The following is a 21512-nucleotide window of genomic DNA, read 5'->3' as shown; positions in this document are numbered from 1 at the left end:
TCCCACATGTCTGTGGTCATGTTCTGTAGGTAATGTTACAATCATGTCCAACAAAGTACATCATGTCAGAGTCATTAATTAATACATAGCAGTTGAATTAAATTATTTATTAGAATGGGCATATCCTGCCTGTGCTCATGCATTGGTTTGGTTTCTAAGGGTCATGGCAAGGTAGATTCCTCTGTGCCAATCCCTTTGTCTCTGTGTGTGTATGTGTTACGTGTGTGTGCCAGGAGCTGTTCAGTCATATACCTGGTCCCTTACGTACACAGTGACAACATCAGGCGGCACCCCTTCTGAGGGCGGACAGCAGCAGCCTTGCATGCGCAGTGGTGCCCCAGTGCCCCCTCCTTCCTCCGCCCATCGACTGCCAGTCTACGCACACAGGGATGAACACGGGTGAGCTGTCATAGAGGGCTGTTATGAGCTGTCATAGAGGGCTGTTATGAGCTGTCATAGAGGGCTGTTATGAGCTGTCATAGAGGGCTGTTATGAGCTGTCATAGAGGGCTGTTATGAGCTGTCATAGGGTGGTTATGAGCTCTCATAGGGTGGTTATAAGGTCGTATAGGGGCATTATGAGCTCTTATAGAGGGGTTATAAGCTCTCATAGAGGGGTTATCTGATTTTGTAAAAAAAAATCTATGAAAACATTTAAAGTACTACATTGAATACATTATGTTGACCTGTTTTTGTGCACGCTCTCCAGGTTCACTGGAAGCTATAACTACGGAAGCTACTCCAACCAGCACCCCCACTCCATCCAGAGCCAGTACCCCAGTCTGGCCCATGAACCGGGCATCCCTGCCCCCCTCCACTATCCCGCCTACCACCGCACTTCTGCACAGGTCAGTCCAAACTTGGACTCCCAAATTACAAATCAGACCATATCACCTACATTCACCTGAGAATCTGCTAACGGTGTATACTGGATGGAATCACAGTGGAGAAAATTCTGTAACTTTATACTATACTACGCACATCCAGTCGAAAAGCGTTAGCTTACATTAGCCTGATATTAGTCTCTCAGAAAACACACAACATTTGGTTCTGGTTGCCGAGATTGACTTTATATTTGCTCAACACTTTACCCTTTGTCATCCAACATTTATCTTTCTGGCCTGTTTGATAATGCTGAAATTTAGCCACAGAGTCAACAATTCCAACTTTTCACACAGTTCACCACACCTGCAATACTTTGTTGGTGACAATAGTTGTTCTTGGCTTGGGTCCTGGAGTGGACTCCATTGTATTTCATTGACGTCAGAGCAGAGAGGGAAGAAAGCCAGTGAAACACTGTATCAAATCCATTACAAAGATTAAACAGTCTGCTGGGTTATTTGACAGAGAAAAGCTGTGAAATCACCTAATAACCATAGTACATCATTAGAGGCGCTAGACCCACTGACACATTGAATCAGGCAGAATGACGCAGAAGGCATACTTGTTTATTTTTCTTCAATGTGCCACTAAAGACCTCCCTCTGATATCTATTCACGTCCCTATGTAATATAGATGTGATATTCCTGGTTGGGTTGTAGGCGAGGCGTCAATTCTATCCTAGCTTTTGTAAGGTTGAATTTTACACAAGGCGGTAAATCAGAGAGGAATGTTAATATGAACAGGATGTGTAAATGAGAACGGGGCTTGTTAGTATGCAAAACACACTCTGTAGCATGGCATGCCGGGGGGTATACAAGAGTGAGTGTGAAAGAAGAGAGAGAGGAATCCAACAAGAGCAAGAGCAGGCGAGAGGAGGACGGTGCAGCAGCATTGTGGTGGTGTCGGTGGAGCTCATACACTGTTATGGTGTCCGCATGCTTCCCAGCTGAAAGAGTTCGGAAGAGTTTGTGCATATATTATGATGACATTTTGTGACTTATTTGTTCATTTTGGACTTCAGGGAGGGTTTTTTCGGATGTTCGGGCACACACTTTTTTCTAGAGGCAAACCGAAGTTGGTAGCCAAAGTCTACACCCCTTCATCGGTGATTGGTCAACAGTAGGGATTCTTCAATAAAGTCTTTGTTGACCTTCAATGAGAGACGACTCATTTTCATGTACATTCTTTCTTTGAGAAATACTGCACCAAACATCTTAGTTAGATGTAAAACTGCACGACTAAGAACTCCTCGGTAAAAATGTTGGTCCAATTTCTTGAGTTATTTTAGATTAATTCTGACTATTTTGAGAAAGTGGTTATGGCATATCAAGATGGACAAACAGTACTACCACTGTTTGTACTTGCCACTTTTTTCTCATATTTCAAGCAAATGTCCTTTAAGGGATTATGCGAGCACACTTGCTCAGTTCTGCTAGCCGATTTCAGCTAGGCACCAGCTTAACTGAAGCATACTGATGCCTTTAGCCATAGCAGCGAGTGGTATGAGTTGACCCTTCTGATGGTAATTTCCTGTCAAGGGTCCTCCAGCCTCCCCGTCTTTGTAGTGGGAGGAGATCAGCTGGTTGTCAGTAGTCTGAATCCCCCTCTCCTCTCTTATCCAGAGCGACTTAAGGCGTCCGCATGCTTCCAAGCCCAAACAGTTCGGAAGAGTTCATGCATATATTATGAAAACATTTTGACGTTTCTGTTCGTTTTGGACTTAGGCAACGTTTTTTTCGGCTGTTCAGGCACACAATAAGTGGTAGCCAAAGTCTACGCCCCTTCGTTGGTGATTGGTCAACAATAGTGATTCTTCAATAATGTCATGTCCTGACCAGTATAAGGGGTTATTTGTTATTGTAGTTTGGTCAGGACGTGGCAGGGGTGTGTTTGTTTAAAGTGTTTCGGGGTTTGTTGGACTATGTTCTGTTTTAAGAGGGGTGTTTGTTTAGAGTGTTTTGGGGTTTGTTGGGTAATGTTCTTGTTAGTCTATTTCTATGTTAGTTCTAGTATGTCTATTTCTATGTGGTGTTTGTTGGGTTGACCTTCAATTGGAAGCAGCTGCTCCTAGTTGCTTCTAATTGAAGGTCCTATTTAAGAGGGGTGTTTTTCTATGGGATTTGTGGGTAGTTGTTCCTTGTATAGCTGTAAGCCTTACAGGACTGTTTATCGTCGTTGTTTTTTGTATACATTTGTTTTGGTATTCCTTCTTTCTACCTAATAAAAAGAAGATGAGTATACACACTCCTGCTGCGTTTTGGTCAAATCCATATGACACCTGTGACAAATAAAGTCTTTGTTGTCATTCAACAAGAGACGACTCGTTTTCATGCACATTTTTTCATTGAGAAATACTGCACCAAACATCTTACTAAAATTGCGTGACTAAGATCTCCTCTGCAGAAACGTCATAACTCAAGAAATCTGTCATTAATTATTTTAGATTAATTTGGACTATTTCGAAGAAGTGTATACTGGCTATGGCGTCTCAAAATGGACAAACAATACTATTGCCTCTTTTTTCTCGTTTTCCAATGGTCTTTTAAGGGATTATGCAAGCACACTTGTTCGGTTCGCCTAGCCGAACTGAAGCATGCTGACACCTTTATAGAAGCAATTGGGGTTAAGTGCCTTGCTCAAAGGCACATCGACAGATTTTTCACCAAGTCGGCTTGGCAATTCGAACCTGCCGCCCCTCCCCTCTCCTCTACTCCACACGAGCGGAAGCAGCACACAGTGAAAGGTGGTATAGCCAGTGGCCCGGGTCCCTGTTCTCTGCTCTGCTGTGCCTCCCCTTCCCACCACTCAATAGTCTCTTCACCTCTCTGAGCCAGTGGCCATAGACCCCATAGACCAGGGCAGGGGGGTATTTATTAAAATATTGTTATTCAATGGTCTCTTTTCAGCATGAACAAGAGGTCGCTGAGCCACCCTGACCCGTGATGACAGCCTTTTTCCGTTGCACCATCCCTCATAATCAAACCGACTGTTGCCTGTGTTTATATTTAGTGGGATAAAGAGGAAAGACTTTTACTTCCACTTTTGTCCGCCCTGCTCTGAACTTAAATCGGGCACAATGTGTGCGCTTTGTCTGAGTGGGTCTGAGAGGATCTCTCAAGAGGAAGGGAAGGAGAAGACACAAATGGGACACTTGTTGGATTTCTTGACCAGTCCCAAATATTTTGTAAGAGGAGCTGATTCTGTCCGCGCTGTTAGTCGTCAGTCACCCTGGGCAATGAAAATACTACCGGTTGACCATTTACCCTAGTCCAACGCTCATCTCAGTTTCAGGAAGTGACTTATTTATGTCCATCATTTACAATGTTTTGGTGTGCATAGGGGTTCTACTGTTGCTGTTCATTATGAATGATAAACTTCATAGTGTTACAGAGAAATCAAAGATTTGTGTTGTTACATATCATTTAGTACATAAGGGCCAGTAGTTTTGACCAGGAAAAACTCTGGAGTCCAGCTATAGCCTAATTAGGGGTGGGGGGTTTCTTCTGTCAGGTCATGTGTTCAGGGAAAAACCCAGCCCTAGATATGATACATACATGTTACATACAGTATAATACCATAACCCTAACACCCAAGATTCTCTTCTGTTTGGCAGTACCCACTCAACACCCAGATGTCTCGGATGGATCCCTGCTTAATGGGAGGTACTCCTCGGCTGCACCCTACGCCCGTGGCCCCCCGGTGGGCTGATGTCTCACCGGCCAACAGCTGTTACACCAGTCCCCCTATACACTCCTCCCGCTACGCCGCCTCTGGAGACATGTACTCCCCCCTGGCCCCTCGCAGGAACTCTGAGTATGAACACTCACAACACTTTCCCGGTTTCGCCTACATCAACGGAGAGGCCACCACAGGCTGGGCCAAGTAGGCTTTCAATTCAGCCCTCAGAGAGAGGAGCTCCCCTGGGCACAGTCATCCCCATGCAGCCTGCCTGCCAAGCCTATGGATGCAAACGTCCCACTGCCTTTCCCCAACACGACCCAGAGGCACCTAATCAGGAGTATCAGTGTAATGGTAGTGGAGAGAGGCTGCAGAGTAGCAACACTGGGTTACCTGAGCCACAGGCCACAGCACAGACAACCAAGCTAAGATTCAGGACCTCTTCTCACATTACACAATCAGAATATTGTGGCGTAGGCCCAGTCTGTTCAGGGCAGCAATCATCTCAATGGTGGAGCTGTTTGCAGAAAATGGCAGTGCAAACGGAGGCAGTGTGCAGTGTGGACTACACAGCTGTGCCTTTGCAATCGATGAACACCCATCCCTGCAGTCGACCTACAGATGTAGGATCTTAGTTTTATCACCCTGTTGTTGCAAGAAATATCCTGCACAGTAGTAAATGCAAATTTGTAGTGTTTTAAAAGACTTCTAGAATTTGTCATTTCCACATCAAAATGATTTGCCGTAACAAGAAATGTATCAAACCCTACAAAATTGCTGCAGCATTATTTTCCTGCAGTGAGAAACTGGTCAAATTAAGATCCTACATCTGTACCAAGTCAAAACACTCATCACCCCTCCCTGTACTCAGCCACTAATGTACGCAACCGATGTAACTCTGTTTACATTGTCCACTGTGGCTGACATCAGTACAGTCTCGTAACAACGTACGCTGTTTTCTCTTGGTCAGCACCACCTCATTGCCTGTGTGGGCTCAGAGCAGGCCTCTCAGATGCTGTTCAGAAGACAAGCTCCAGCCTGCTGCAGAACCAGGGTCGTATTCATTACGGCACAACAGAGCAATACATTTTGCAACAGAAAATGAATATAGTGTTTCTTATTGGGTTCAGATTGTCATTCCCTATTTGTCTGTTTTCTTCAGTTTGGTGGCTAATGAATACAACCCAGGATGGATTGCCTTATTGTTTCACCGCTGGAGTGCTGTGCCTCAGCCAGATTATTTGTGTGCTTTGTCACAAGCTCTGTTGCTGTATTTGTGGGAGGAGGAGGAGATACTATAGATGTATTTTCTGTAACTTTGTAACATGGTGTTCTTTTTTGTTTGGTTTTCTGTGTTACGGTTGGTATTTTGTTCATTTTTGTATGGATAGTGAAGGAAACATTAACCTAGGTTTGTGTGTTTCATAATGCACTCAAAGCTACTGTGGACCTATTACCCTATGGGTAGGAATAAAAAGGAACAAATATCAAAGTGTAACATATATGAACTCTAGTCACTTTTTTTCTGTAAATAAAAGCACTCGACAACTTCTGTGGTGACAACTGTTCCAGTTTAAACTGATATGTATGTGGAATTATTTGCTGCCACATAAATAATTTTGAAAACCCCAATCAAAACGTGGACCGCGTTCTTATTTCTTCATTCTTATCTTCTCTCAAACACATACCATTGGTAATAAACATGTCACTGTTCTGCAGTCTGTTTGTGTATAGCCTAGAAACCTTGTTCAACCTCATAGTTTTGGCCAGGCTAGTTTCTTTCCAGTGGAATTCTCCAAACTAACTTGTCTGACTGATAAAAATGTTGCACTTATTTCTTGATATTGATGATACACTGATCGCACATTGGAAATGTTGATCAATACATTTTCACAGGAGTGTTCCGTATTACAATGCAATGACACCACACATCTTAATTTACTTGCAGTTTGGCTTGCGTGAAAGTATCGCCACATAGTAGCTCTTGGTTCAATATTTGGTGTAGTATGTCATTGCACAACTCCCCCTGCCTTAAAGCGGAAATCAGCAGTTGAAACAATAACAAAGCGTTCTCCACGCCCATGTTTCAGTAAAAAGCTGAGGGATGGGGCTGGAGAAGTGTAACTACTCTCAAATTCATAAACATATCTATGGATGCAAAGACTGACCATGCATGATATTACAATTAGAGTTTTATCCATGTTTTGAGGCTATTTAGTGTTTGTTTATATTTACTTTAACATTGGAGTATAACAAGCTTATATTTTGTGTTCTAATGATGTATGACGGATTTAATGATCTAATGATGTATGACGCATATAATGACGCATTTATAAGTTATATTCTTCAAAAATCAAGGGGTACATATCATTAATTTATAAGTCCAAAATTGGATATAGAAACTGCAGATTGCCCCTTTAAACCTCCATTTTGAGTTTGATGTCAACAAAGGAGCCCAAATCTTTTCAAATCCTCTGAGCTGATTTTTACTCCAATCACTTGCCAGCAGTGGGAAGACTGGGAACACAGTGGGGGCTGGGCGAGAAGCGAGAGGGACACTGCGGAAAGAATTACATTTCTATAGAGAGATCCTGCTGGGGTCATCGCACCTCTGTCCCTTAACCTTTGACCTCTAACCCTTTCAAGGTTTCTTTTATTTATTTGAACGCAGATCCCCTGTGCTCTGAGCCCATTTTCCTGCACACCATAAAAGTTCACAACTAAGGCTTTGCATGCTGTAGGCCCGTTTGATACAAAGGATACAAATGCAATGAACACGGGAAAACCACACAGTCCTGAAAGACTATAAGCCTGATCAAAAACATCTGATACCAGCTTAGACCATTTGGGAAGTGTCAGAATGCAGAGGAGCATCAGAACTATAACATCATATCCCCTTGGCCTATGCTCACCATATCTAATATCCCTTCCCCTTTTGTCCCGTCAAGGATTAGTTCATTTTGAAAATTGTAATTCCAAATTCAAGATTTAATGTAGACGTTAGAGCTGTGAGACTCTCTATTTCCAGTTCCAGAATGGGGATTGAATTCAGTTTCCAGTGCTTGGAATGATTCATGACTGACTATACATCTTGCCAATAGATCGCAAGGAAAGGATTAAGGCATCACTTAACTTGAGCCAGAGGTGGCACCACAGGTCCCAGAGTGGTGTGGCGAAAACAACATTCTGGGGCCTGTAGTTTTTCCTGAAACCCTGTCAAACTGCACCAACCTTGTATTTGTTCATATGAATAATATTTTTAAATACTAGGGGGGTTTCCTATACACAGACACAGAGAAAGCAACATGATTGGACAATATAACACAGGGCTGAGCTTGCTTTATGCAGGTTTGCATTGTGTAGTCCACTCCTGCCCTATGCAACTGTAGGTCTAATGAAACATTTACTCACAGTCTATGTATGCTATTTTGTTTATTGCTTAATTCCAGTTAATCAATTTGTATTGAAAAAGTCTAGGTACTCTAGTCAGCCCAAGTTTGAATATAAACCACATTTGATCACATTCACATTTTCTCATAAACAAATTAGGGTTCAGAGTGGCGCAGCCAGACCCTGGTTCAAATCCAGGTTGTATCACATCTGGCCGTGATTGGGAGTCCCAAACGGGCGCCGCACAATTGGTCCAACGTCGTCCGGGTTTGGCCGGGGTAGGCCGTATTTGTAAATAAGAATTTGTTCTTAACTGACTTGCCTAGATAAATAAAGTTAAATAAATAAAAAAATACAACACTACTGAGCACTACTGTATGGCTGCATCATGTTATGGGTGTTTTCATAATCATTAAGAACTGATTAGGTTTTCAGGATACAAAAGAAATGGAATGTAGCTAAGCACAGGCAAAATCCTAGAGGAAAACCTGGTTCAGTATGCTTTCCACCAGAGACTGGAAGACAAATTCATCTTTCAGCAGGACAATAACCTAAAACACAAGGCCAAATCTACACTCGAGTTGTTTACCAAGAAGACAGTGAATGTTTCTGAGTTACAGTTATGACATAAATCTGCTTTAAAATCTATGGCAAGACCTGAAAATGGTTGTCTAGCAATGATCAACAAGAGCTTGAAGAATTTTGAAAAGAATAAATGGGCAAATGTTGCACAATCCAGGTGTGGATAGCTCTTAGAGACTTACCCAGAAAGACTCACAGCTGCCGAAGGTGATTCTAACATGTATTGACTCAGGGGGTTGAATACTTAAGTAACCAATATATTAGGGTTTTATTTTCCATGATTTTTTTTACAAATGTTAGAATTTGTCTTCCACTTTGACATTACAGAGTATTTTCTGTAGACCGTAGACAAACAGAGAATTAATGTCACGTTTGTCGTATGATAAAGGAGACCAAGGCGCAGTGTGTGTATCGTTCCACATTTTATTATAACTGTGAAACTATGCAAGACATACAAATAAACTAATAAACAAAACAACAAACCGTGACGAAGAGGTGCAACATACACTAACTCAAAATAAACTCTCACAAAACCTAGTGGGAAAAACAACAACTTAAATATGATCCCCACATAGAAATACATAAACTAGACAAAAACCCCAACATAGAAAAAAGAAACTAGAACCAACATAGACATAAATAAACTAGACAAAACCCCCGTCACACCCTGACCTACTCTACCATAGAAAATAAAAGCTTTCTATGGTCAGGACGTGACAATTAAATCCATTTTAATCCCACTTTGAAACACAACAAAATGTGGAAAAAGTCAAGGGGTGTGAATACTTTCTGAAGGCTCTGTAGCTAGCTAACTAGCTAATGTTGGACACTACCGTTAGATAGCAGACGATCGTTAGCTTTGTTAATTCAGGAATTTGTCAATTTTGAAGAACCACTCAGTTTTAATATCCTGAATTGGTGATCTGGCTAGCCAGCTGATGAGAAGTGTTGCAAATCATATTTTTCAATCTGTTTTCTTTCAGGGACTAAACAAAGCAATTGATGCTTTGGCAGGACAAAGCACTCTTTCCCAACTGGTGTGGCGTAAGTAATTGTAACATTATCTTATTGAAAATGTTAGAAATTCAGCTAGCTGCTTTCTGTTCCATTGCTAGCTAGTCAAGTCATTTGTTGTGAATCCTTAGCTACATTTGTTTCCTAGTCAATGCATGCATTCCGTGTATGATTACTGTCAGTTCCCTCCCTCTCTCTGTATTGTGTTGCACCATTAGGTTGAGGGGCTGGGCAATGTTACCAGTAAAAAAAAGGCAAAGTTATACTGTAAAGACTTATCAGTAAAAATCATTAATCGGACTATAATAACATGAGGGTTTAATTGTGTAACAGTGCACAGGCCATGTTATGATGATGTTACAAGATAATCTGATCATTGTTATGAAGAAAATGTTTTAAAGTATGAAAGTAAACCTGTGACAACTTGATCAAGCTTATGAATATGTAAAACTGCATAATGATGGCATATTGAAGGTCAGAAACACTACATGCACTGATTCACACACATTGACACACTGTCATCCATTCACACACGCACAAGGAAGGCGTTAACAAGTAATCGGGAACAAAAACCGTGTGCTATTGGCTTGGGTTCCAGCATGTAGTCTCCTTTTACGGTGCGACTCCTGTTTATAAGCTTGATGAAATAGCTTAACAACATGCCATTTTAAATGTCTTGTTCTGTGTAACAAGTGGTTTGGGCAGCCCAGTTGACATCTAACTCAATATTGTTATTATATTCCTACTGTTCCCACAGAGCTGTCCATTCTGAGTCAATCTAAGAAAACCCTGCTTGTCCTGTTCTACCACTGACCAGCTGCTTTTGGACCCTACTGCAACTCCCCACTAGTCAAGCACCTGTATCTTTCAGGACCTTCCTGAGTTGTTTAATTGGACTGCTGACTCAGCTAAGGACCTATAGCATCGTTTCCCAAACTTGAACCTGGGGACCCCAAGTGGTGGACATTTTGGGGTTTTGCACAAGAACAACTACGCAGCTGATTCAAATAATCAACTAATAATCAAGCTTTGATAATTTGAATTAGGTGTGTAATCAGATCATTAATGTTTAGGTGTGTAGGTGGCTACATTTACGTAAGGGTGAATGCTTGTGTCTGTCAGGAGTGATGTGTTATCATTCACGCTTGCTAAATAAATACCGGAGGAAAGTGGAAAGCGTGCCTTGAGCTTTGTGCATTTTGCCACGCCTGTGCAACCTGCGATTTCCATGAATCTGATTGGTCAAGATTCCTAAAGAGCCTGCAGCAGCACTCTGACGTGAAGGACAGAGAAAGTGTGCACAAGTTGACAAATGAGTCATTCCTCGCACAATGCAGTGCCTTTCGGACATCAGATAAGTCCGTGGATCAGTATGTTTCTCCGCGATTGTATCGTTGGGCCAGCTGAACACAGGCTACTGCAATGACTCATGGAAGAAGAACGGCTGCTCCATGAAAACTCCTAATAATGTAAGCATTAGCACTACTAGCTACAGTAGCTTAGTAGCTTCTGTTGAAAGACTCAGCATTGTGCGTAGAGTGAAATGCGAAAGTATTCACCCTACTTGGCATTTTTCCTATTGTTTTGCCTTACAACCTGGAATTAAAATAGATTTTTTGGGGGTTTGTATCATTTGACTTACACAACATGCCTACCACTTTAAAGATGCAAAATATGTTTTATTGTGAAACAAACAAGAAATAAGACAAAAAACTGAAAACTTGAGCGTGCATAACTATTCACCCTCCCAAGGTCAATACTTTGTAGAGACACCTTTTGCAGCAATTACAGCAGCAAGTTTATTGGGGTATGTCTCTATAAGCTTGGCACATCTAGCCACTGGGATTTTTGCCCATTCTTTAAGGCAAAACTGCTCGAGCTCCTTCAAGTTGGATGGGTTCCGCTGGTATACAGCAATCTGTAAGTCATACCAAAGATTCTCAATTGGATTGATGTCTGGGCTTTGACTAGGCCATTCCAAGACATTTAAATGGTTCCCCTTAAACCACTCGACTGTTGCTTTAGCAGTATGCTTAGGGGTCATTGTCCTGCTGGAAGGCGAATCTCAAATCTCTGGGAGACTGAAACAGGTTTCCCTCAAGAATTTCCCTGTATATAGCTTCATCCATCATTCCTTCAATTCTGACCAGTTTCCCAGTCCCTGCCAATGAAAAACATCCCCACAGCATGATGCTGCCACCACCATGCTTCACTGTGGGGATGGTGTTCTCGGGGTGATGAGAGGTGTTGGGTTTGCGCCAGACATAGCATTTTCCTTGATGGCCAAAAAGCTCAATTTTAGTCTCATCTGACCAGAGTACCTTCTTCCATATGTTTGGGGAGTCTCCCACATGCCTTTTGGCCAACACCAAACATGTTGCTTATTTTTTTTTAGAAGCAATGGCTTTTTTCTGGCCACTCTTCCGTAAAGCCCAGCTGTGTGGAGTGTACGGCTTAAAGTGGTGTGCTATGGACAAATAATCCAATCTCTGCTGTGGAGCTTTGCAGCTCCTTCGGGGTTATATTTGGTCTCTTTGTTGCCTCTGATTAATGCCCTCCTTGCCTGGTACGTGAGTTTTGGTGGGTTTGTCTTGGCAGGTTTGTTGTGGTGCCAAATTCTTTCAATTTTTTAATAAAGGATTTAATGTTGCTCCGTGGGATGTTTAAAGTTTCAGATATTTTTTTATAACCCAACCCTGATCTGTACTTCTCCACAACTTTGTCCCTGACCTGTTTGGAGAGCTCCTTGGTCTTCATGGTGCAGCTTGCTTGGTGGTGCCCCTTGCTTAGTGGTGTTGCAGAGTCTGGGTGTCACGGTTGTCCAAAGAAGCAGACCAAAGTGCAGCGTGGATGTAGTTCCACATTTTATTTAATCCGTGAAACTTTGCAATACATAAATAACTGAAAATGGCAAAACAACAAACCGTGACGCAGAGAGAAACAAACACTGCTCAAAATATAATAACCCACAAAAACCCAGGAAGAAAAACCCCTACTTAAATATGAACTCCAATCAGAGACAACAAGGACCAGCTGCCTCCAATTGGAGATCAACCCCCCCCCCAAAAAAACATAGAAATAGAAACCTTGAACATAAACATAGAAATACAAAACATTTGAAAACCACCCAAAAACACCCCCTGTCACGCCCTGACCTACTCTACTATAGAAAATGACATCTTACAAGGGTCAGGACGTGACAGTACCCCCCCCCCCCCCCCCACCAAAGGTGCAGACTCCGAATGCAACTAACAAAACCAACAAAAGAAACCAGAAAACAAAAAGGGAGGGTAGGGAGGGTGACAATTGTCTATGGCGGCTCAAATGCAGTCCACATAACCTCCAGCAGAGGCGGCTCCGGTTCGGGGCGTAATCCCCTCTCCACCCACTGATCCCTCCGCTTTAGTACCACCAGACCGTGTGTAACCGATGTGAAATGGCTAGTTAGTTAGCGGTGGTGCGCGCTAATAGCATTTCAATCAGTGACGTCACTCTCTCTGAGACTTGAAGTAGGGTTTCCCCTTGCGTTGCAAGGGCCGTGGCTCTTGTGGCGCGATGGGTAACGATGCTTCGGTGGGTGTCAGTTGTTGATGTGTGCAAGGGTCCCTGGTTCGAGCCCGGGTTGGGGCGAAGAGAGGGACGGAACCTACACTGTTACATTGATGCTGTTGACCCGGATCGTTGGTTGCTGCGGAAAAGGAGGAGGTCAAAGGGGGGGTGAGTGTAACCGATGTGAAATGGCTAGTTAGTTAGCGGTGGTGCGCGCTAATAGCATTTCAATCAGTGACGTCACTCGCTCTGAGACTTGAAGTAGGGTTTCCCCTTGCGTTGCAAGGGCTGTGGCTCTTGTGGCGCGATGGGTAACGATGCTTCGGTGGGTGTCAGTTGTTGATGTGTGCAAGGGTCCCTGGTTCGAGCCCGGGTTGGGGCGAAGAGAGGGACGGAACCTACACTGTTACATTGATGCTGTTGACCCGGATCGTTGGTTGCTGCGGAAAAGGAGAAGGTCAAAGGGGGGGTGAGTGTAACCGATGTGAAATGGCTAGTTAGTTAGCGGTGGTGCGCGCTAATAGCATTTCAATCAGTGACGTCACTCGCTCTGAGACTTGAAGTAGGGTTTCCCCTTGCGTTGCAAGGGCCGTGGCTCTTTTGGCGCAATGGGTAACGATGCTTCGGTGGGTGTCAGTTGTTGATGTGTGCAAGGGTCCCTGGTTCGAGCCCGGGTTGGGGCGAAGAGAGGGACGGAACCTGCACTGTTACACGTGGATCGTCGGAGGAGGAACCGGACTGTAGATCATCGCCGAAGGTTCTGGGCTGCAGGCCGCCGCTGAAGACTCTGGGCTGCAGGCCGCCGCTGAAGACTCTGGACTGGGGAACTTCTCAGGAGGTTCCGGACTGTAGGCCGTCTCAGAAGGTTCCGGACTGTAGGCCGTCTCAGGAGGTTCTGGACTATAGACCGTCTCAGGAGGTTCCGAACTGTGGACCGTCACTGCAAGCTCCGTGCCATGGATCATCACTACAGGTTCCGCACCATGGATCATCACTGAAGGCTTCGTGCCATGGATCATCTCTACAGGCTCCGGGCCATGGATCATCCCTACAGGCTTCTTGCCATGGATAATCGCTACAGGCTTCAGACCATAGATCATCACTGGAGGCTTCATTCGTGGAGCTGGAATAGGTCTCACCGGACTAGGGAATGTTGCTGGGAGTTCTGGACTAGGGAACATCTCTGGGAGTTCTGGACTAGGGAACGTCGCTGGAGGCTTCCTTCGTGGAGCTGGAATAGGTCTCACCGGACTAGGGAACGTCGCTGGGAGTTCTGGACTAGGGAACGTCGCTAGAGGCTCCGGACTGGAGAGCGTCGCCGGAGGCCAGGTGCGCAGAGCAGGCACAGGGTATACTGGGTTGTGGAGGCGCACTGGAGATCTGGAGCTTATGGCTGGCACAACCCGTCCTGGCTGGATAACTTCCGTAGTCCGACAAGCGCGAGGCGTTGTGACAGGTCGCACAAGTTTGTATTGGCGAACTGGGGGTACCATCCCTCATGGCATCACCGTTTGACAGTGGGGAGAGTGGCTTGTCCTTCTGGAAGGTTCTCCCATCTCCATTGAGGCACTCTGGAGCTCTGTCAGAGTGACCATCGGATTCTTGGTCACCTCCCTGACCAAGGCCTTTCTCCCCTGATTGCTCAGGTTGGCCGGGCGGCAAGCTCTAGGAAGAGACTTGGAGGTCACTGTGTTCTTGGGGACCGTCAATGCTGCAGAATCTTTTGGTACCCTTCCCAGATCTGTGCTTCGACACAATCCTGTCTCGGAGCTCTACAGACAATTCCTTTTACCTCATGGCTTGGTTTTTGTTCTGACATGCGCTGTCAACTGTGGGACCTTATATAGACAGGTGTGTGCCTTTCCAAATCATGTCCAATCAATTGAATTTATCACAGGCGGACTCAAATCAAGTTGTAGAAACATCTCAAGGATGCACCTGAGATCAATTTCGAGTCTTATAGCAAAGGGTCTGAATACTTATGTAAATAAGGTATCTGTTTTTATATAACTTTGCTCTGTGCTTCTCCGAGCATGCACTTCATTGCCTATAGGTTATGGATAATTTGATTGAGACCACACTAAATAGCCAATAGGCGCAATTGATATTGCGTGCCCTGCGGAGAATGAGAGATGAGGGGCGGCATCGGGCACACATCAATATATAGCCTAATAAGAAACTAATTCTAAAATACAGAAATACTGAAATGTCATCAATTACATGACCCTCCCCTGGACTAGATCAAACACATACTAAACCCTCCCCTTGACAAACTGAAAAAGCATGACCCTCCCTCATTTCCCTCTAGGTAATCATTCTGTAAATTTCGATGAGTCCATAATGCTGATCCCAATGAACCAATATCATGATGAAAAGCGCATGCGAATACCTTTTCATATCTAAATCTATCGGCAGTATGATTAGAAAGACAAAGGCTGAATATAGAACCACATTAAAATGACAAATATTGACACTTTTTCTGTACATCATTGCTCACATATGGTGCTTTCAAGACAACTGGGAACTGAAAAATCAAGGTCAAATCATGACATCAGTGATCTTCAGGTCAGAAAGTCAAAGCTCTAGAAAGATGCAGAGTTGCCGACTTGGAATTCCGAGTTGGCTGACCGTTCAAAAACAACTGTTGTTTTCAGAGTTCCCAGTTGTCTTGAACGCCGCAATAATTGAGAACCACAGTATATTATGAGTGGTAATACCCATAAAACCTAGCTGTCAAACATGGAAATGGTTCCAATCGTTTTTCCACCCTTCATTTTTCCATAGGGTATTTTACAACGACTTCATATAAGATCTGTGTTTCGTGTAGGCTTACCATGGCTTGACGTTTTGATAATCATGTAAATCTCTCTCGGACAAGGAAACTTTTGTCAATATACTTGCACGTAATTACGCCCCCAAAATGAACTACACATCCTGTCACAAGCTTTTACGTCATCACTCAAGGCAGTGTTGCAGGGTGGGGGAAAACCTACATTTCTCCACGCAAACTCTCAGCAACAAGTAGCAAGGAACCTAGCGAGTAAAGTCAGATTGAATAACTAGTAGATATTATAGCCTTTTTGTAGTTTCTCATTTAAATAATTGATGTTGTGTATTTCTTGTGTGTATTGTTGTGTAATCAAATCAAATCAAATCAAATTTATTTATATAGCCCTTCGTACATCAGCTGAAATATCAAAGTGCTGTACAGAAACCCAGCCTAAAACCCCAAACAGCAAGCAATGCATGTGAAAGAAGCACGGTGGCTGGGAAAAACTCCCTAGGAAAAACTCCTGAGAAAGGCCAAAAACCTAGGAAGAAACCTAGAGAGGAACCAGGCTATGAGGGGTGGCCAGTCCTCTTCTGGCTGTGCCGGGTGGATATTATAACAGAACATGGTCAAGATGTTAAAATGTTCGTAAATGACCAGCATGGTCAAATAATAATAATCATAGTAATTGTCGAGGGTGCAACAAGCACGTCCGGTGAAACAGGTCAGGGTTCCGTAGCCGCAGGCAGAACAGTTGAAACTGGAGCAGCAGCATGGCCAGGTGGACTGGGGACAGCAAGGAGTCATCATGCCAGGTAGTCCTGAGGCATGGTCCTAGGGCTCAGGTCCTCCGAGAGAAAGAAAGAAAGAGAGAAGAGAGAATTAGAGAGAGCATATTTACATTCACACAGGACACCGGATAAGACAAGAGAATACTCCAGATGTAACAGACTGACCCTAGCCCCCCGACACATAAACTACTGCAGCATAAATACTGGAGGCTGAGACAGGAGGGATCAGAAGACACTGTGGCCCCATCCGATGATACCCCCGGACAGGGCCAAACAGGCAGGATATAACCCCACCCACTTTGCCAAAGCACAGCCCCCACACCACTAGAGGGATATCTACAACCACCAACTTACCGTCCGAAGACAAGGCCGAGTATAGCCCACAAAGATCTCCGCCACGGCACAACCCAAGGGGGGAGCGCCAACCCAGACAGGAAGACCACGTCAGTGGCTCAACCTACTCAAGTGACGCACCCCACCCATGGACGGCATGGAAGAACACCAGTAAGTCAGTGACTCAGCCCCTGTAAAAGGGTTAGAGGCAGAGAATCCCAGTGGGAAGAGGGGAACCGACAAGGCAGAGACAGCAAGGGCGGTTCGTTGCTCCAGCCTTTCCGTTCACCTTCACACTCCTGGGCCAGACTATACTTAATCATAGGACCTACTGAAGAGATAAGTCTTCAGTAAAGACTTAAAGGTTGAGACTGAGTCTGCGTCTCTCACATGGGTAGGCAGACCATTCCATAAAAATGGAGCTCTATAGGAGAAAGCCCTACCTCCAGCCGTTTGCTTAGAAATTCTAGGGACAATTAGGAGGCCTGCGTCTTGTGACCGTAGCGTACGTGTAGGTATGTACGGCAGGACCAAATCGGAAAGATAGGTAGGAGCAAGCCCATGTAATGCTTTGTAGGTTAGCAGTAAAACCTTGTGTAGCATCTCTCAAATGACCTACCGTAGTATTTTTTTTATTACTATAATTTTTTTGAATTAGCTTAATTAGCTAAACTTAGGTCTCTCGATCAGAAGCAAGAATGGTTCTGTGCTATAAATCGGATTGCAACAACTACTACGATAAGCACACGTGCAGTTGATTGTTTTCTGACCTCTGTAAGCGAGAGCTGTGTTCCAGATAATTTCTCCATCCCAGCAGAAATGTCCCTTCCACATAGTAGGGTTTTAGATATGCAGATAGTCCAAAGCCCAGTCTGTTTTACTGTTACTATAATCAAGTCTGTGGGTTATGATATTTAAATATAGATCTTACCATTTTAGTAATCAACCTAGCTAGCTAGTAAAATGAAACATTTTTTGGTCTTTCAGACGGGCGGAACCGGAAACCCAGTGACAACACTGCAGTTGCCATTTTCCATTGGGAAAAGAAATGGCCCTCTATTTACCAGAAAAGGTAGTTCATCCACCATTGCAGAAGAGGAAGATCCAGACACATCCACCATAGCAGACGATGAAGTTCCAGGCCTCTTGGCCGCTGAAGAATGTAGGAGGCTGCTGTCTCCATAGTTGCAGAATGTTCTCACTGAGGTGCATCTTGAGGAAACATTAGCACAGTTGAAGGTTATACAGGAGAATCAGCTGAATACCCGCAACAGATATTCAGCATCACAGCTGTCTGATAAAGTACTTAGGATGGAAACAGGACTTCCAGAAAACGACATGTTCAACATCGTTATTGAATACTTGGAACGTTACAAGGACTGCGTTGCCTACTTTGCCAAGTGGAGGGTTGAGGTGCTGTCATTTGAGGATCAAGTGTTTATGGCACTTATGAAGCTGTGTCACAGCTACACCAACTTGCACCTGGCTCAATTATTCCATTATAGTGCAAGCACTGTCAGAAATATTAGCATCACTTTCATTCACGTGATCCACAAGCTTTTTTTTCATTAGCATCATGAAGACTGTTCCATGTCGGGAGACTAACCAAATGTGCTTGCCTGCATCTTTTCAGGGGCCCAGCACAAACTGCAGGATTGTCATTGACTGTACTGACATAGAAGTTGCTACTCCAAGTCAGATGGATCTGCAGAAGCAATCCTACTCTATGTATCGTTCAATGCACTCCTTCACGCTACCCCTCAGAGTTGCAACTAATGTGGTTATAACATACTGCAGCGATCTGTATCCAGGATCTGTGTCGGACAAAGCCATTGTCCAGAAGTAGGGGTTTGAGAAGATCACGTTTGGATACAGGGTATCGCAGACAAAGGCTTCTTGATCCAGAGCTTGATGCCTGTGTAACCGATGTGAAATGGCTAGTTAGTTAGCAGTGGTGAGCACTAATAGCGTTTCAATCGGGTGACGTCACTCGCTCTGTGACCTGAAGTAGTTGTTCTCCTTGCTCGGCAAGGGCCGTGGTTTTGTGGCGCGATGGGTAACGATGCTTCGTGGGGTGTCAGTTGTGAATGTGTGCAGAGGGTCCCTGGTTCAAACCCAGGTTGGGGCGAGGAGAAGGACGGATGCTAGACTGCGACACCTGCACGAGTCACTGTGAACATTTCTCCATTTACAAGCGTTGTTATAGTAATGTGCCGGTGCAGACTTGCTGTGCACTTGTAAACCTCCAAGACCCACTCATCAGTGAAGTAGCTATTGACTGGAAAACAAGAGCAAAGCATGAGGATTGGGTGTTGAGGGACCCCTTTCACATTGCCCAAGGTGGATTTGTGTTCTTATAAAGATTACATTTTCTGTCCAGATAAAGATGCTGATACGGCATTGAAAAAAAACACCACTAATCCAAATGTCTCTTTGCTTTTCAGTCCAACAGGAGTCCCTCAGGCCATCCGGTGCATGGACATCCTGTGCCAGTGTGATCTGAGCACAAGCGTCGAGCCTGTGTTTTAGACATGGGGTGTGACATGCGGAACATTAGGCTCACCCCACGAGAAGCAGTGCATGATCAACACCACCCTCAGCAAGGAGATCTGCTGGAAGTGATGGCTATCCTTAGATGCTTGCTCGCTCTCTCTCTCTCATAACTTTAGTTGTCTGCTTTGCGCAAAACTTGTATGTAATATAACCTATTCTAGGAGCCGATTGTTTGTGTATGATCTTTATTCATCGTTCACTTGTTTTTCAACAATGTCAGGTACAGGCAGGGATAACTGGGGCTTTCAGCAAGTAAGGGGTAAGAAATTATATAAATATAATTCCCACTGCGCCCATGATGAAGTTAACTACATCATTTTAGTTGGCTGCTTTGAGCAAAACTTGTATGTAATATAACCTATTCTGGGAGCCTAGTGTGTGTGTGTGTGTGTATATGAACTATGGAGTATTTTTGGACCATTGGCTTCCCTGAAAACAGGTACTGCCAGGAGGCATGATGAGAACGCTGATCCATTGCCAGTTTAAGTGGAATGATTAACTAATAATATTTCAATTGAACTGAGAATAGGTCTCTGATCGCACTGATGAATGGTAGCTGACAGTGTCAGCTAGAGATGTGTCCAACAAGCTTTCTCTGCCCTTAACCTTGTTCTGAACACCTCAAAAACAAAGGTAATGTGGTTTGGTAAGAAGAATGCCCCTCTCCCCACCAGTGGTACTACTACCACTGAGGGTTTAGAGCTTGAGGTAGTCACCTCATACAAGTACTTGGGAGTATGGCTAGATCGTACACTGTCCTTCTCTCAGCACATATAAAAGCTGCAGGCTAAGGTTAAATCTAGACTTGGCTTCCTCTAAGGTAATTGCTCCTCTTTCACCCCAGCTGCCAAACTAACCCTAATTCAGATGACCATCCTACCCATGCTAGATTACAGAGACGTAATTTAATTGTGCTCTCGAGCGGCTAGATGTTCTTTACTATTCGGCCATCAGATTTACCACCGATGCTCCTTATAGGACACATCACATCACTGCACTCTATACTCCTTTGTAAACTGGTCATCTCTGTATACCCGTCGCAAGACCCACTGGTTGATGGTTATTTATAAAACTCTCTTAGGCTTCACTACCCCCTATCTGAGATACCTACTGCAGCCCTCATCCTCCACATACAAATGCCATTCTTCCAGTCACATTCTGTTAAAGGTCCCAAAAGCACACACATCCTTGGTTCGCTCTTTTCAGTTCGCTGCAGCTAGCGCCTGGAACGAGCTGCAAAAAACTCCAACTGGACAGTTTTATCTCCATCTCTTCATTCAAAGACTCAATCATGGACAGTCTTACTGACAGTTGTGGCTGCTTTGTGTTATGTATTGTTGTTTCTACCTTCTTGCCTTTGTGCTGTTGTCTGTGCCCAATAATGTTTGTACAATGTTTTGTGCTGCTACCACGTTGTTGTCATGTGGTGTTGCTACCATGCTATGCTGTCATGTGTTGCTGCCATGCTATGTTGTTGTCTTAGGTCTCTCTTTATGTAGTGTTGTGGTGTCTCCTTGTGATGTGTGCTTTGTCCTATATTTTTATTTGTAATCCCCCGTCCCCGCAGGAGGCCTTTTGGCTTTTGTTAGGCCGTCATTGTAAATAACAATTTGTTCTTGACTTTCTTAGTTAAATAAAATATGAAGCGCAGGAGCTTCCTGCTGGCATTTGTAGTCTTGCTAGAGATTAAGTGCAGGAGCTTCCTGATGGAATTTGTAGTCGTGCTGAGGTCTTCTCTGTTGCAAATTAGCATTTTGGATTTTTAAGAGTAAATTGAGGCGTATATATTGATAAACCTTACCTTGTCTGAGAGAGAATTACACGGTTAGCAAAACGTAACGCCAAGGTAAGCCTACACCAAACACATACTTAATTTGAAGTTTTTGTAAATTCATTATGTGAAAAAAAAAATGAATGTTGGAAAGACGATTGGAACCAATTACGTTTGAATACTAGGTTGTATAGGTATTA

The 21512-nt window shown here is 43.9% G+C and overlaps 1 protein-coding gene and 1 long non-coding RNA gene across 3 annotated transcripts in view; one reads left to right on the top strand and one right to left on the bottom strand.

The window, feature by feature from the left end:
* The window catches only part of LOC115152183 (transcription factor RFX4-like), a 35313-nt gene extending 29122 nt beyond the window's left edge, over positions 1-6191 (top strand). The window contains exons 16-18 of the mRNA XM_029696765.1: positions 234-399; positions 709-847; positions 4495-6191. Of these exons, the coding sequence (XP_029552625.1) occupies positions 234-399; positions 709-847; positions 4495-4767 (578 nt within the window). The 3' untranslated portion in view covers positions 4768-6191. The remainder of the gene's footprint in view (positions 1-233; positions 400-708; positions 848-4494) is intronic.
* A 10483-nt stretch (positions 6192-16674) lies between these two features.
* On the bottom strand, positions 16675-21459 carry LOC115152182 (uncharacterized). Of its 2 annotated transcripts, XR_003867437.1 has the most exons (3): positions 21343-21459; positions 18053-18200; positions 16675-16712 (listed from the first exon to the last, which is right to left on the bottom strand). It is a non-coding gene; the product is annotated as an uncharacterized LOC115152182 (long non-coding RNA). The 2 variants fall into 2 exon arrangements; XR_003867436.1 differs by lacking the exon at positions 16675-16712 and having other exon boundaries at positions 17633-18200.
* Positions 21460-21512: the final 53 nt, after the last annotated feature.

Source organism: Salmo trutta, chromosome 17 (genome assembly GCF_901001165.1).
Source record: "Salmo trutta chromosome 17, fSalTru1.1, whole genome shotgun sequence".
NCBI classification, from domain to species: domain Eukaryota; kingdom Metazoa; phylum Chordata; class Actinopteri; order Salmoniformes; family Salmonidae; genus Salmo; species Salmo trutta.
This window is presented reverse-complemented; position numbering and strand designations above follow the sequence as displayed.